Source organism: Sinocyclocheilus grahami, unplaced genomic scaffold (genome assembly GCF_001515645.1).
Source record: "Sinocyclocheilus grahami isolate Dianchi unplaced genomic scaffold, SAMN03320097.WGS_v1.1 scaffold361.1, whole genome shotgun sequence".
In the NCBI taxonomy this organism is placed as follows: domain Eukaryota; kingdom Metazoa; phylum Chordata; class Actinopteri; order Cypriniformes; family Cyprinidae; genus Sinocyclocheilus; species Sinocyclocheilus grahami.
Window position 1 is genome coordinate 703,869 of NW_015505540.1, and position 16,169 is coordinate 720,037.

Genomic DNA, 16,169 nt, shown 5'->3' on the forward strand with positions numbered 1-16,169 from the left:
ACACTTGGATGTGACTTTATTTTGCTAAGTGTCAGCTTCATATTTTTTATATTTTATTTATATTTATAAAATGTATAAAATAAATTTATAAAAGAGGCACAAAATCACTTTCACAGACTTTTTCACTAACTGTTCCCTCCTGCTGGAATGACCTGCCCAAATCAATCCGAGCAGCTGAGTCCTTACCCATCTTCAAGAAACGACTAAAAACACATCTGTTCCACCTTTATTTGACCCTCTAACTCTAACACTTTCTATTCTATTATAATTCTACTTTATCTATATTTATCTTTTTCATTTTTTTGTTCTTTATTTAAAAAAAAACAACAACAACAAAAATCAAACACTAGCTTTCTACTTTTTCTATTCTATCTACTTGTTTTTCTTTGTTTGTGTGTGTGTGTATATGTGTGTGTGTGTGTGTGTATAATATATATATATACACCTTGCTACGTGTACTGCGTTAGGTTAACCGAGACTTGTCATTTGCCCTTATATATTGTTGCTCTTTTGTTAGTTTTGACTGCTTTTATTGTCCTCATTTATAAGTCGCTTTGGATAAAAGCGTCTGCTAAATGACTAAATGTAAATGTAATATTTAGATAGTATTTATTTGGTCATTTACATGTTCGTTCTTACAACTTTAAAATATATTTTAAATCTAAAATATTATAAATCAATGGGACACACGTTTTATTATTTTGATTTTATTTAGATATTTATTTGATCATTTTCATTTAGCATTGTTTCTGCTGGAAACTGATAGTTTAACTATAATAATTTTTTCATCATCTATTGCATATTTGATCTATCATGTGAGAGTTATCACTAAGTGCTAATACCAATCTGATTCGAAACTCCCTTTTTTATATATATATCTTTCTGACGGGATTTTGCTCCTGTCAGTGTAACATCCATAGACATGTATAGGCTACATTTCTATGGTAATATCAGCCGCGCTCAACAAGTGGTGACTAAATACAATTGTTCCTATCTTAAATTATATTTATGGATAGTCAAAACAAACTTTTAAATGCTAAAAGGGCTTGCCATATGTATAGGCTACATTTCTATGGTAATATCAGCCGCGCTCAACAAGTGGTGACGGACGGGGCGCGCACGTTGCCATGGCGAAGCGTCCCTATGACAGCAGCAGCAGCAGCAGCAGCAGAAGGCGAGGCGTGGATTCAGAGATTTCACGAACTCCTTCAGTAAAGCACATTTTCCTCTTCAAAAGCTACAATCTCCGCCAGACGACGCTTGATTAAAGGACAGACGACCAAACAACCGCATTCGCCCTCTCTTTAACGTATCGGATAACGTTTTGCTACTCGTTTGGCGTCGTCTCTAAGGTAGAGAGTGTTGTGTGTTGTCCTAGCTGCACGATATAATCCCAGCTAGCTCGTCATGTAGCTGGCTAGCGAGTTTGCGAGCCGTTAATCGAGCCACATTATGAAGAAACTGACTATATAGATATGGATACTTAGAATGGCAAGAAGCTGGTAAGTAACGTTACTTTTAAAAATGATTTCACGCGCGTTGTTGCAGTGTACGTTCAGCGTTTGCTATTGTTTTTGTCACTCGGAAAACACAAAGTACGAACAGCCAGTAGTAAACAAGAAACATTAGCAGCTTCTTAATTGAAGCAAAGATACACACACACACGTATTAAGATGCAGCCTTAAATTGTTTTTTTTAACGAAGACACGTTGACGCTTTTTTATTGTTTAAGGACACCTGTAGTTGGACTTGTTATATTGTTAAACGACTTATATTTCTGCCTTCGAAAATCTCTTTTGTTATGATATTTGGCAACTGTAACTAATGTCTCCATTATTGTATGTTTATCACAATATTATGTTATTATTTCTGAATATAGCCTATATATTTTTATATAATGACTTTAGGCTCCTATTTACTCAGCTTTGAGTCAGTTTTATAGGAATATCAACCAAACTGATATTTGTTGTTGTTATGGTTACTAATTCCATTCAAACTGGCCTGACAAGTGCAGATGGTTTCGGTGCTTGATGCCAGTGTGTCATGGATGTCTAAAACACTGTGTAATTGGTTCCTCTTTGGCAAATTAAAAAAGTTTTGTCATTAGACTAAATGAAAGAATGTGTAAAAACACTTAACTAATGCTATTGTATTAGTTTTACATTTGCATAGACTTCCTTACCTAAAGCCAAGACAGGTCCTTGGCAGGAAAAAAAAGAATTTAAATTACTAATTAATTCAGATCTAATTGATTAGGATTTGTTTATTATTATTAGTAGTAGTAGTAGTATTTTAGGCTGCAGGTAGCAAATAGCGCTGATATTTATTTGATGAAGGCCTTATAAAACTCAAGATTTCCTTTATGTAGATATTTTGATATCAACTTTAAATATTTGATACTAGCTTCAAAGAATTTTTATTTTTGCAAAAATTAAGATGTACTGGTACCTCTTAATGGGTGTCATAACCTTTTTATCATAAAAAAGAAAGAGGGAGGTGAAAGTGAGGCAATAATTGATTGTGTTTAGTATGCCATTAGGCTCAATCTCCATGGTGATGGTGACCAGAAGGATATCAGGATTCTGCAGGTTCGGGGACAGAAAGAGGAGGACTTGGCAGTAGCCTTACAAAAGGGTCATAAATCTTGCTTATTTTATGATGACACAACAGATCTGCTGTAGCTCATTTTTGTCTTTTATCCAGCTCTATTGGTTCGTTGTTCTTAGTGACACCTGGTGATTTCTTATTCATACTCAACTTAAGATCTTCATCAACTATTACACTTCACAAACACAATAAATGACGTAATTTGATAAGAAAGTGTCTGGTTAGAACATAATGCAATAATACATAATACAAGTTTAATTTGCACAAACAAAGCTATTTATCTAAATGCCTTAGTGTTCAAGATTTGCTTAGTTATGCCTAAATAAGAGTAATGTTTTTAATTTTATGACTGAATACATGATATGTGTTAGTGGCTAGACTGTATCCCCAGCCACATTACTAGATGAGAATTAATAACACGCTGCTGTTGTTAATGATCAACAAACATGATAGTGACTTGATGCAGTCTTGATGAAGCCTCTCAGACATCTTGAGTGTTTAGTGTCTGGTTTTATGTCACCATTCGCTGAAGGCTCACACACAATCTAATTTGCAAACATACCGTGCCATAGCAATCATGCCTTTTCTGATTTGTGTGTTTGGATGTGTGTGTGCGCTGCTTATTAATTGTGAGTGAAGCATATATTCAGTCCAGTCTCAATCTGATCTGTCTCGATCATTTTTAACTGAATTGCAGGGAGAGACATGGACTTGCATGAGGATAATCGTGAATCAGAGCACAGCCGATTGTCTCACCATAGTGATGGGAAGATCTCAGAATCTCCTTTTCAATCTGAGAAACAGGAGAAATACAAGAAAAACATCAAGAGCTCGGCTGGGGATCATGTGCGAATCAGAACGCGAGAGCCGGCCAGAGACCCAGACCGTGATCGGTGTTCGGATGGAGAGCGTAGCAGTGCCTCATTCTACTCGGATGATTATGAAAATGTCTCGCACTCGGCTCGGTCTCTCTCGCCGTCAGCCGTCAGTCTGTCTCCACAAAGAAGAGGGAGGTCTAGGAGAGTGTCCAGCAGCCCCTTGCATCGAGCAGGTATCACATCGAAAATCACATTGAAAATCTAGGAAGAAAAATCTAATTCAAACCTATAGATTAACTGGACTTTTTAGGATTTTGAAAAAATAAAAACAAAGAAACTTTATGATGTAAAACAAAGAAGAAATATTTAAGATTCTGCATTATATCTAGGTCACTAATCAAATAAGTACATTTGTAACGCTGATAATGTGAACTCCTTAACATGATCATTACAATTTGCACAAACCTGTGGAGTTCATATAACTTGAGCTCTTTGTAAAATCTTGTTTGCTTCTCCTTTTCACTCATCATCATAATAGAACAAATTCATCCGAAATTAAGAAGGTCAAATCATTTGTGTACACCTTCTGAAGCACATGAAATTAGTCAGATGTCTCCTCTTGTCCACCACTGACAGGTATAATGTAATTAACATGATGATCAAGGCCATTAGCAACTGAATTCTGTAGTGATTATGCATAGCCAGTTTTTTTTTTTTTTTGTGGCCAATCATGTTTCTTGAGACACTTTGATTGCTGTTCAACCCAGGATCTGAGTGATTTTCTCACTCAAAAGAGAAGTGTGATTCACTTCTCACGAGAGAGCCAGCAAGATCCAAAACTCTTTTGCTAAGTCTGAAGCACATGAAATTAGTCAGATGTCTCCTCTTGTCCACCACTGACAGGTATAATGTAATTAACATGATGATCAAGGCCATTAGCAACTGAATTCTGTAGTGATTATACATAGCCAGTTTTTTTTTTTGTTTGTGGCCAATCATGTTTCTTGAGACACTTTGATTGCTGTTCAACCCAGGATCTGAGTGATTTTCTCACTCAAAAGAGAAGTGTGATTCACTTCTCACGAGAGAGCCAGCAAGATCCAAAACTCTTTTGCTAATAGTTAAGAGATTGAAGTTTATGAGGAATTTAAATGCATTTTCACTGAAGAAAGTACTAAAGAACAAATAAAAGAAATGATCTTGCTCTATCAGTGCAGTCAAAAAAGACGCATGTGAAGTTTAGATGGTTAATAATATACAGCGATAGAGACTCGAATATGTCACATTTAGTCATTTTCAAAGCGTTGTCTATTGATTCTACAGCTTATTTATATAATATGATCTGTATATATTAATATTAAGTTAAAATGAATGCTCTATAATAATTGTTAAACTAAAATTGCTTGTGTACTGGATTAATAATAAAATAAATCATATAATAATTTTATAAATCATATATAATCATATAAAATAATTGTAAGTAATTATCATTAAAGCCAGACAAATTTGTAAAAAAAAATTTTTTTTTAAACTATGTAGTTACCAATAAAGAGGTTTTCACTTTTTCAGCTTTAGTTAGTCTGTAATGTTGCTGTTTGAGCATAAAAAAGATCTGCAAAGTTACAAAGCTCAAAGTCCAATTCAAAAGGAGATATTTTATTTAACAGAAATCACTTTTCAAAAACCACAACGAACGACTCGTTTGGACTTTTCCAAACGCATGTTTTCCGGGATTTGTGAGATCACAAATATCGACGAATGGGACGAGACCTGGTTGAGCTGCACTAGAGAAGGCAACGAGTGTTATCACTATGTCGGAGACACGCTAGCTTTCCCAAGGCAGACAAACTTAGAGTGGTTACAATCATCCAGGTTTAAATCGCGCTCAAATTAATTTGATTTTGATGCAATATTTACACTGAAGCTAGCAGGCGGCTACAGTAAGGGGCGTGACATTTCCCGAGCAGGCGGCCAGTGCTGCCAATCACAACACACACTGGCCCAGCTAACCAATCACAGCACATTTCGTATTTCAGAAGGCGGGCCTTCATTTGATGCAGGAACGATTCGAGCCGTTCATGCCAGACTGGGGAGAGAGGTGTTGTAATAATGTAAAATATGTGAAAAATAATGTGTTTTTCGAACAACCTAGTATGAGAGCCGGTTCTAGTACACCCTCAAAACAAAATCAAGACTTTGTAAAAGAGCATAATATGACCCCTTTAATTTGGAGGAAGATAAACTGGGGGAGTGACTTTTTTTGCATCAGACATGTCACTTTGCTCACATCTGGTTTCAGTTCAGTCTCTTTCAGTTTGAGATCTCTTACCCAGAACATAACCTGCCCAGGAGCAGGATAGCTGTGGAGTTACTATGGCAATGGACAATGCTAAAGCCAAGCCACCTTCATGGTACCTAAAACCCAGGATTGGTGCAAACTCAACTGAAATTTACCTGGCTAGCCAGCTAATCCAGCTTCATGGTACAGGCCCCAGGTCATAGTTCACTCCAAAAAGTAAAAAATATAGTAAATACAAAATAAAGTAGCCTATATTTTGCTTAAACAATATGAAGCTAAATTTGAGGAACAAGATTTTTGCATTATAACATTATTTTCTTCACAGTTAAGCACATTTCAGAACAATTCTAAATCCAGAATGCAAAAAAAAACTTGAAAAATAACATTTTAAAAATAAAATAATATTAATATAATTTACAAATAATATCATTTAAATGTAGATGTGATTGTCATAAAAATGTCATGATGCAACACATCCTATCGATCCTAAAAATAGGTTTCAATTTCTTTGTGCAAAATGTAATTTCATGTTTGTTTGTTTTTTCATTTTGTTATTTGAAGTAATATATAATTTGGATATTAACAACTTGAACAGACTGAAGCATCTATTAGAGAATTAGAGAATAACTGTTGTGTTCTGCAGTACCAACAATGACCAGCAGATTGCACAAGAGACATTTAGCATCAAGTGACCTATGAATGGAAAACTGCTTCAGAATTTTATTTAATTTTGAAAATTTTTTTAAAGAAAGAAATTAATAGTTTTATTCAGCAAGGTTGCATGAAATTGACCAAAAGTGACAAAGACTTTTACATTGTTTCAAATAAATGTTGTTCTTTTGAACTTTCTATTAATCAAACAATCCAAAAAAATTATGTTTGTAATGTTTGTTTCCACAAAAATATTAAGCAGCATAACTATTTTCGACATTAATAATAATAAGATAATAATGTTTCTTCTCAAATCAGCATATTAGAATGATTCCTGAAGGATCAGGTGACACTGAAGACTGAAATTTCAGCTTTGCCATAACAAAAATAATTATGTAAGTACAATTATATGTACTTATATTAGCTGTTCTTTTCAGGTGTACGTAAAGTTGTGTCACACCGTCACCCGCCCCTCTCCCATCATCCTCAGCAGTGGTCAAGAGGCATCCGATCCCAAACTTTGAGTAAAGATGCTCCATCCAAAGAAGTGGACCCAGTCACCAAACGCATGCTGTCTGCACGTCTGCTAAAGATCAACGAGTTGAAGAATGCATTGTCTGAACTGAGGCTGCATGCAGACGAGTTGCAACGTGAGAACCGTTTACTGCGACAAATGCAACTGCGGCAAGAGAAAGCTCTGCATCACTACAATGACACAGAAAGTGAGATCTCGCAGCTGTTGTCTCTTCACAACAATGAGACTCATGTACTGCGTGAGAGGCTGAGACGCAGTCAAGAGAATCAGCGCACAGCTGAGCGCAGCCTCAGGGAAACGGACGCCCAGCTCCAGCACTGTCGACGCCAGCTACAGAAACTGCAGCAACTCGCAGATGACCAGAATCTTGGAGAGAGGGAGGAACTCTCGCGAAAACTAACATACACTCAAGGCAAATTGCAAGAAAGTGAACACAGAGTGAAGGTAAAAAAAAATTACAATCAAGCACACAGTGCAGGGCTCAACAATAAGGAATGCCCCGCTGTCCCAGGGCGAAATGTTACTTGTTGAGCTAGCACTATATCTTACATGTCTATGCATTTTTATGCCTTGCAAACTTAAACATTTGGTTGTGAATTCTACTTGTCAACTTTTCAAACTTGTCACCAAGGTCAAATTGTCTTGTCAATTACTATTAGTAATAATATTATTATATTAGTAAGAATGGGTTGAAAATTTCAAAGCAGTGAGTGACGTTTGACCATGTATGTCATAGTTCCCAGTAAAAGTGTTTATGAATTTATGGTTTCTTGTATAATTATAATGTATATATATTTTTTCTTTTTAAAGAAAACTAAATTAAAACTAAGTTAGAAAACTAATTTAAAATGTTCTCATCAAATTTTGTCTGAATATATATATATATATATATATATATATATATATATATATATATATATATATATATATATATATATATATATATATATATACATGCCTCATATGTATATGCGACTTCTTTTAAAGACACAAAAATATCTTTTGAAAGTTTTTGTATTCCTATATGTGGTTGTAGCTGCACATATATATTTTTTTTTTATGTATATTTTTTTTTTGTAGCTTTATTTAATTACTTATGTACTTATATTGGTTGTTCTTTTCAGGTGTACTTAAAGGTGTGTCACGCCGTCTCCCGCCCCACTCCCATCATCCTCAGCAGCGGTCAGTAGGCATCCGATCCCAAACTTTGAGTAAAGATGCTCCATCCAAAGAAGTGGACCCAGTCACCAAACGCATGCTGTCTGCACGTCTGCTAAAGATCAACGAGTTGAAGAATGCATTGTCTGAACTGAGGCTGCATGCAGACGAGTTGCAACGTGAGAACCGTTTACTGCGACAAATGCAACTGCGGCAAGAGAAAGCTCTGCATCACTACAATGACACAGAAAGTGAGATCTCGCAGCTGTTGTCTCTTCACAACAATGAGACTCATGTACTGCGTGAGAGGCTGAGACGCAGTCAAGAGAATCAGCGCACAGCTGAGCGCAGCCTCAGGGAAACGGACGCCCAGCTCCAGCACTGTCGACGCCAGCTACAGAAACTGCAGCAACTCGCAGATGACCAGAATCTTGGAGAGAGGGAGGAACTCTCGCGAAAACTAACATACACTCAAGGCAAATTGCAAGAAAGTGAACACAGAGTGAAGGTAAAAAAAAATTACAATTAAGCACACAGTGCAGGGCTCAACAATAAGGAATGCCCCGCTGTCCCAGGGCGAAATGTTACTTGTTGCACTATATCTTACATGTCTATGCATTTTTATGCCTTGCAAACTTAAACATTTGGTTGTGAATTCTACTTGTCAACTTTTCAAACTTGTCACCAAGGTCAAATTGTCTTGTCAATTACTATTAGTAATAATATTATTATATTAGTAAGAATGGGTTGAAAATTTCAAAGCAGTGAGTGACGTTTGACCATGTATGTCATAGTTCCCAGTAAAAGTGTTTATGAATTTATGGTTTCTTGTATAATTATAATGTATATATATTTTTTCTTTTTAAAGAAAACTAAATTAAAACTAAGTTAGAAAACTAATTTAAAATGTTCTCATCAAATTTTGTCTGAAATGAATAATAATAAATCTTTTTTTAATTAATTATAATTTTATTTTAATTAATTTAAATAATTATTATAAATTATATAATAATACAATAAATATTAAATAATACATTTCACTTTTAAAATCTAAATACAACATTTACACCTTTAATTAAAATGTATAAATCTGTCATTTTTTTGTGTGTGTGTTGAGGCCACTGAAATCTCTGGATATTTTCCCTGTAAAAGTGTAATAATAATCCAGATTGAATGTTGCCCTAGCACTCAAAATGTGGTTTCACACTGAAACACATCAGACACCAGTCCCTTAAGATGATGTCTTTGCATAAGATATAAGTGAAATCTTTCTGCAAACCTTCTTGCTTTCCTTATATGTTTACTTTTTCCATTCTTATGTTGTTGGGTAAATGAGTTTGAGCCATTAAAATGCCTACAGCAGCTGTTACCAGAGGAAATTAACTTTCTTTTAGGGGCTAAGGTTGATTATAATGACTTCATCCATCATCATGCTGTCAATATGTGTTTGTCTTTTTATGACTGTGTGTGTATAATGTGTGTAATGTGTCATCAGGAATTGGAGAAGAACATGGAGCTGAGCAGTGGGAGCTTTCAGAGGCAGCTAGCTAATGAGAGGAGGAGAACTCACAATGCACAACAGGAAGTTAAAGCACTACAGGAGGAAGTGGATAAACTTTGCACTAAACTAAAGGTTCCAAGGTTCCAAACACCCACAAACCATATGCAAATTTAGATTTTGATTCATTTAATCACAAACCTATCATGCCATGCTAATTTTTTGCATTTTATATCAGGAGAAAGAAAAGGAGCTGGATGCTCGGAACATCTACGCTAATAGGATGCTAAAAGCTTCTTCCAGAAAAGAAGCAGAGAATGGCAGCAAGCGAAAAGGTAGATCAGCATTTGTTGATAGGCTCATCTAAGTGCCATTACACGGCTGTACTATGCACCTTCCTCCCAGGGCCTTCTTACACACTTAAACATTCTGTTCATAATTATTAATAGCAGACAGGTAATGACTCCATAACAAACATCTTCCTGTGGTGATTATATTCCCTTGAGATTCACTAGTGACTCCATCTTTAATTACTGTGGTTCTATGGATTAGATATATCAGATTAGATATGTTTGAAGAGATGTTGTAGGGGCTCTAAAAGGTACAGTAGAACATTATGAATGTATATCTGTGTGCCTGTAATCTATGCATTTTGTCACATGTTTGTGTTTGTATATGTGTTGAAGGCTCCAATACAACCAGCACTAAGGCAGTACAGACAGAGGACAGGACGTCCTCACTGGACTTCCCATCGCCGCCTCCAACTCTTACCAACGAACTCCCACCTGACGACCAGACCGATGATTACCTCTCTCTGAAGGCACGTATAATCTGCTCAATAAAGATCTAAATTATATGTCTCTATTTCATGAAATTGTGATTAGCTTCAGTTTGTAATGTCATTACTGTAATTAGCCTAATGTTTAATATAGCTTTGTTTCAAAAACTAGAGAGCTGCTTGTTGTCTTAGACAACAACTCGCAAACAGCACTCCATTTAGGAGATTTCAGTAGATTTTGAATAGTGTAATACTCTAATAAGAATGAAAATACATCACACACCGATAGTGGGTAAAGTAATACATTTTCATTTACTATTATTATTTATTAACTATTTTCTATTTTTTTTTATTTTTATTATTGAATGATTGCTAAGTAATCAAATAAAAAATAAATAGATATAAATAATTTGCAAATTCCTTTCCCTCTGTCTTTCTCATTCTGTTTTATCACCTAGCGATCCTTTTAGTTAGCTCACATACCCATGAATTTCCTTGTTAATTAATCTCTTGAGTAATTTTTAATTATTGACTTTCAGGTTCAAAAGCCTACTGTGAATCACAGGGTAAAAAAAGATTGCCTTTGAATATCTGTCCTTCTGTATCCCAGCATGCAGCACACAATGGAATAGAATGTAGTTCATATTCTGGCTCACAAAACTAATCTTCACATCTTTAATTCAGCATTGCATTGCTGCATGAAGTGCTAACCTCTGCCAAATAGTTTCAACAGAAGAGCACTAGTAACCTGGCTGATTAGTTTTACAGCATGAGCGTCCATGATACATAATAATTCTGAATTAAGAATGATCCCAAATCAGGTTTTAAGAACCGTTCTGGGAATAAGAGCAGTTGCACAGAATATTTATGTTGTTATTTTCCCATATTAATTCAGTAGCAACGAGGGATGGTCAAGCTCCAAAAATGACAAAACAATGACACCATAAAGCATGATTAAAGTAAATAATATTCTCTGCAACAGCTGCTTTTTATTTATATTTAAATATGTTGCATCGGTTTTGACATCAGTGATGCCAAATGTCATTGGTTCGACCTGCCAAATTTAAACATCATGAGGGTGAAAAAATGCTGACAATTTTCATTTTTAAATGCATAAGTTTTACTATTCCTTTAAATGCATAAGTAACATTTCATTGAGCAAACCTTGTGAAAATTATAAACTTGTGTTTTACTTTATTCCTGTCCTTTGTTTGTCATCTATTTTCTTATATAATATATCAGCAGGATCAGCAAGGCAGGGAACAGAGACCTAGAGGAGCAAAAGAAAAAGACATGGAATCTGAGATGGAACAGACAAGAGAGAAGAAGAGAGAAAAAGAGATGCTGCATGACCGAAAAAGAGACATGGAGCTGCTGAAAGACAAGGAGAGGCAAAGACTTGATCAACAGCACAGCTCAAATGAGAAGAACTCAAAGGGAAACAGAGGTAAGAAAGTAACTGGTCATAGATGCCATTCTGTTGTCTCCGTTAAAGACAAATGGAAATACTGTTAGCTAAAATATAGTTAATATAATATAGCTAAAAACAGCTATATGTCTTGTACAGACATAGGATGGATGTTTGCCAAATATTTTATCTACACTACAGTTCAAGTTTCTTATGCTCATCAAGGCTTAATATATTTAATCAAAAAGACAGTAAAAACAGTAATATTGTGAAATATTATTACAATTCAAAATGACTATTTGTGACCCTGGATCACAAAGCCAGTCATAAGGGTCAATTTTTTGAAATTGAGATTTATACATCATATGAAAGCTGAATATATAAGCTTTCCATTGATGTATGGTTTCTTAGGACAATATTTGGCTGAGATACAACTATTTGAAAATCTGGAATCTGAGGGTGCAAAAAAATCAAAATACTGAGAAAATCACCTTTAAAGTTGTGAAGTTCTTGGCAATGCATATTACTAATCAAAAATTAGGTTTTGATACATGTACAGTAGGAAATTTACAAGATATCTTCGTGGCATCTATTAGAGACTTAATGTCCTAATGATTTTTGGCATAAAATAAAAATCAATAATTTTGACCCATACAATGTATTTTTGGCTATTGCTACAAATATACCCCAGCGACTTAAGACTGCTTTTGTGGTCCAGGGTCACATTTTATATTTTAGTATATTTTAAATATGTAAATGTTATTTATTCCTGTGATGAATGACATTTCTTAATATCATCGATGTTAAAAACAGCTGTGCTTCTTCATATTTTTATAGAAACACTGATACATTTTTTCCAGGATTCCTTGATGAATATACATTGCAAACAAAAAGTTTATAAAATAATAAATAATAATTACATAATAATTAACAATTTTTGTCAATAAAAGTTGCTTGTTGATGAATAAAAATATAAATTTCTATGGAAGAAAAATATTGACAAATGTCTTTGAAATAAAAAAGAACATTGAATTGCACTAACTGAAAAAATAATGCATTGCATTAACAGGGCTTGCATTTTCATGCCTTTTATTTTCCGTGTTTGCATTTTTAGGGTCTGAAATTTAACATAATTGTTTATTTAAGCTGTGAATATTTCAATTCAAAACATTTCACACACATTTTCATAATTAAAAATTAAATAATTAATATTTACCTTCCAGTGTTCACTTCAGAAATATTCAATCTGTTTAAAAATACGATGTATAATATTTGACAGGCAATTTTCAGTCCATTTTATTTCACTTTACAAATTCGCTTCCACAAATTCAGTGGTTGAAATTCGGCAGAAAATTCAGCATTGCACATCCGGGAACCGCAGGAATAGCAGTAGAGCACCGATGCATGATCTCCATCTGCTGTCAGTCACTCACCAGCAGATGGCGCAAGACCAAAGCAACAGGTTGAGCAAGTCATTCATTCACAAAAACTGATTTGCAGAAATGGAGCAAGCCGTAGAAGTTATGATTATCAGGGCCAGTATGTATATGCGGAAAAGTTGATTAAGTCTCTTTATAACTTATATATATATATAAAATAATTTATTCTGACCTCATCTGCTTGCCTGTATAGTTTGCATCATCATCACACAAACACAAGCCATGATATAAAGTAAAAAAATATATAAAGATATATCTTTATATATTTTTTTACTTTATATCATGGCTTGTGTGATGATGATGCAAACTATACAGGCAAGCAGATGAGGTCAGAATAAATTATTTTTCTTCCATAAATTTCTTTCCAAAAAAAAGAAAGGAAAAAAACTTTACTGACCCCAAACTTTGACACCAAAACATACTTGTTGAAATGCATGTTCACATCTGCAGTGATTATGTTTTAAAATAGGCCTGGACAGAGAGGAAGAAGATTGGAGGATTGGCCTGTCTATATCTCAAAGTGAGGAAGAGAGCAGGAGGCAACGTGAACAGGAAGAGGAACAACTTAAAGCAAGAAATGTAGAGATCCAGGCCGGCAATCAAGAGTGTCCTGAAGAGGAACATCAGCGCAAAGAGCAGCTACTGGCTAAGATGCGTGAGATCGACATGCAGACTCAAGGTCAGGACTCAGACTTCTTTTCTGACGACACAGGAAGTGTCCGCTCTCCTCCACGGTTGTCCGAGCAACGGAACCACAACGGTATTTTCAAATTTACAGAGCCAGAAGAGAACACAAACACATTTGCGAGTGGGAGAAGAGTTGGTGGTCTCCGAGCACATGGACCAAGCGAGGATCTTGACCTTGCTTTTGGTAGCTACGCCCCTTCTTTTGGTAAATCTGCCCCCCGTGCTGGTTTAGGTGCACGCAATGCAAATCAGTCACCCCGAGAACTGGATCAAGAGCTGGATTTGGGTGGCCTGGTTAAGGAAAGGAAGTCAAAGCTCATGCAGCAGCTTTTTGGGGCCTCTGCCACACCACCTCCTTCAGATCCATCCAGTAGGATGGAGATCCTAAGCCCCCCTCTAACAAGCCAGTTCCCATCAGTACCAGGAGGTGGACGCAGGAGGGACACAGACACACCAAATGGACTAAATATCAGTTCTCTCCCCAACAATAGGAGCACTCTGCATGTCTCTGAGAGCCGACCCGTGGTCAGGGCCATTACCTCATTTGATGATGACATAGAAGAAGTCACACTCTGAATAGGGTGCTTTTATAGCCAATACGAAAGGATACATTTTTTTAAAACACAAAGAGAGAATCCAAAAACCTCTGATATTTAGTTTTGAGCTCCATTATGAAGTAAAGACTGATTAAACAATGCTTAGTTTGCTAATATGCCTCTTTTTTTAACCTTTCTGGAAAAATCATGGAGGAAGACTTTTTCAGTGATACCGTTTTCATAGTTGGGTTTGCAAAGGGTCCAAAATTAACACTCACTGCACAGTGCACACTAAGGGCCAAAAAAGCACTGAAGGGAGTGGAGAAATTTCTGTGGATGATCTACTGACAGTGCGCAAATTAAAGAACACGGACGTATTCAGATCCATAATGACTAATGTAATCTACCAAGAGCTGCGCCGATTAGCAATTATCACAGCCATGTCAAACACAAAATGGCTTTTTTTGGGCCGTCAAATAATGGTAAACCTTAATAAATCACATTGCATGATACATCTAAATACTCCCCTCCTATAAATTTTGCATCTGAAAAGGATCCTACAAATGCATATACTTTTATTCTGACAGTAGTTTTTTAACCAAAAGGCAAGCTGTTAGCAAATCTGGCCCTAAATGTCAGAAAAACTCACCTGTTGGCCAGTAACTTTTAAGGAACCACAGTGAAATAGATGGTTTAAGTCAAACTGTAAGAATGATTATCTAACCCTTGCTGATGTAATCGATAAGAGTGATTCAAATCAAGAGCATACGACCTGTCAATTGGGGGAAACATCCATTGTGACTTGCACGTTCTCTAAACTTATACCTCAGTGGAAAATTATGAAGTTTATCAAGGTCTCTGAAAGGGTTTTGGGTACTTTTTTTCCACAGCTTGTGGAACATCTAATTTTATGCTCTGCACTTTCAGTACTGATATGAGTGTGATTTTGATATGAGTGAGAGCTTTGACTTCTCAGAGAGCCATGCTGCGGCTTGACTGACTCAGGTCTGGGCTGCGTCTTCTCTGAGCCAGTCCTCCCTCACAGCACTTTTAGTCTCCCCCCCTTCTCTCATTTTAGATAAATGTTAATGGCAATTATGTGGCAAAGGAGAGAATCTGGTTCATAAGTTTGTAGTTAATAGATTAAACAACGAGCCAAATACTCAAATTATATCTATACAGGACATCCCAAAAATATGGACAGTGAATTTCTTTGCATTAGATAACAAAATAACTAGCCAAGTGACATTTTCTCAATTCTAACAAATTGATCCCAATTTGAGATTTTTGTGTTGCATACTTTTAAACTTTTAAAGCTTCTTTTTCTAAAAGGTTTGCTTGAAAAGTGAACTTGTGCTGATGAATGGCTCTTGGTTTGATATTTTAATATTTAATACAATGATTCTATGTGTGGTACAAGTGTACAAATATTTTGGGGGCCACTATATATGTTTTTGTTTGTGTGCACAATATGAACCTTTTTACATTAACAATTTAGTGACCAGAAAACTTAAATAATTTGACTTCCAATTTCATTCTCAGCTAATACAGCGTCTTTGTTTGCCTGCTTACACATAATGAGTTTTCTTTTTTTATAAATGCGGGGTTATCTGTAAGAATTTGTCAAGTGGTTGTGTTACATTTTTTAGTGTAACTAGAAGATATGTTTATATATACTCTATATAAACTGTTGTAATTTGGTATTTATTAAAGCATTTCAGGTTTTTTTTTCAATCTCAAATACTGAGAAATCTG

At 35.4% G+C, this 16,169-nt stretch overlaps 1 protein-coding gene across 5 annotated transcripts; it reads left to right on the forward strand.

Moving 5' to 3' along the window:
- The first annotated feature begins 1,138 nt into the window (after positions 1–1,138).
- LOC107549063 (lebercilin-like) lies at positions 1,139–16,037 on the forward strand. Of its 5 annotated transcripts, none has more exons than XM_016229991.1 (9): positions 1,139–1,502; positions 2,540–2,634; positions 3,305–3,658; positions 6,813–7,354; positions 9,564–9,701; positions 9,805–9,901; positions 10,253–10,386; positions 11,587–11,791; positions 13,661–16,037. In XM_016229991.1, the coding sequence occupies exons 1-9, from the start codon at positions 1,489–1,491 to the stop codon at positions 14,452–14,454; spliced, it is 2,373 nt and encodes a 790-aa protein (XP_016085477.1). In that variant the 5' UTR covers positions 1,139–1,488; the 3' UTR covers positions 14,455–16,037. The 5 variants fall into 5 exon arrangements, with proteins under 5 accessions (XP_016085477.1, XP_016085478.1, XP_016085479.1 ...); XM_016229992.1 differs by having other exon boundaries at positions 11,590–11,791; XM_016229993.1 differs by lacking the exon at positions 2,540–2,634.
- Positions 16,038–16,169: the final 132 nt, after the last annotated feature.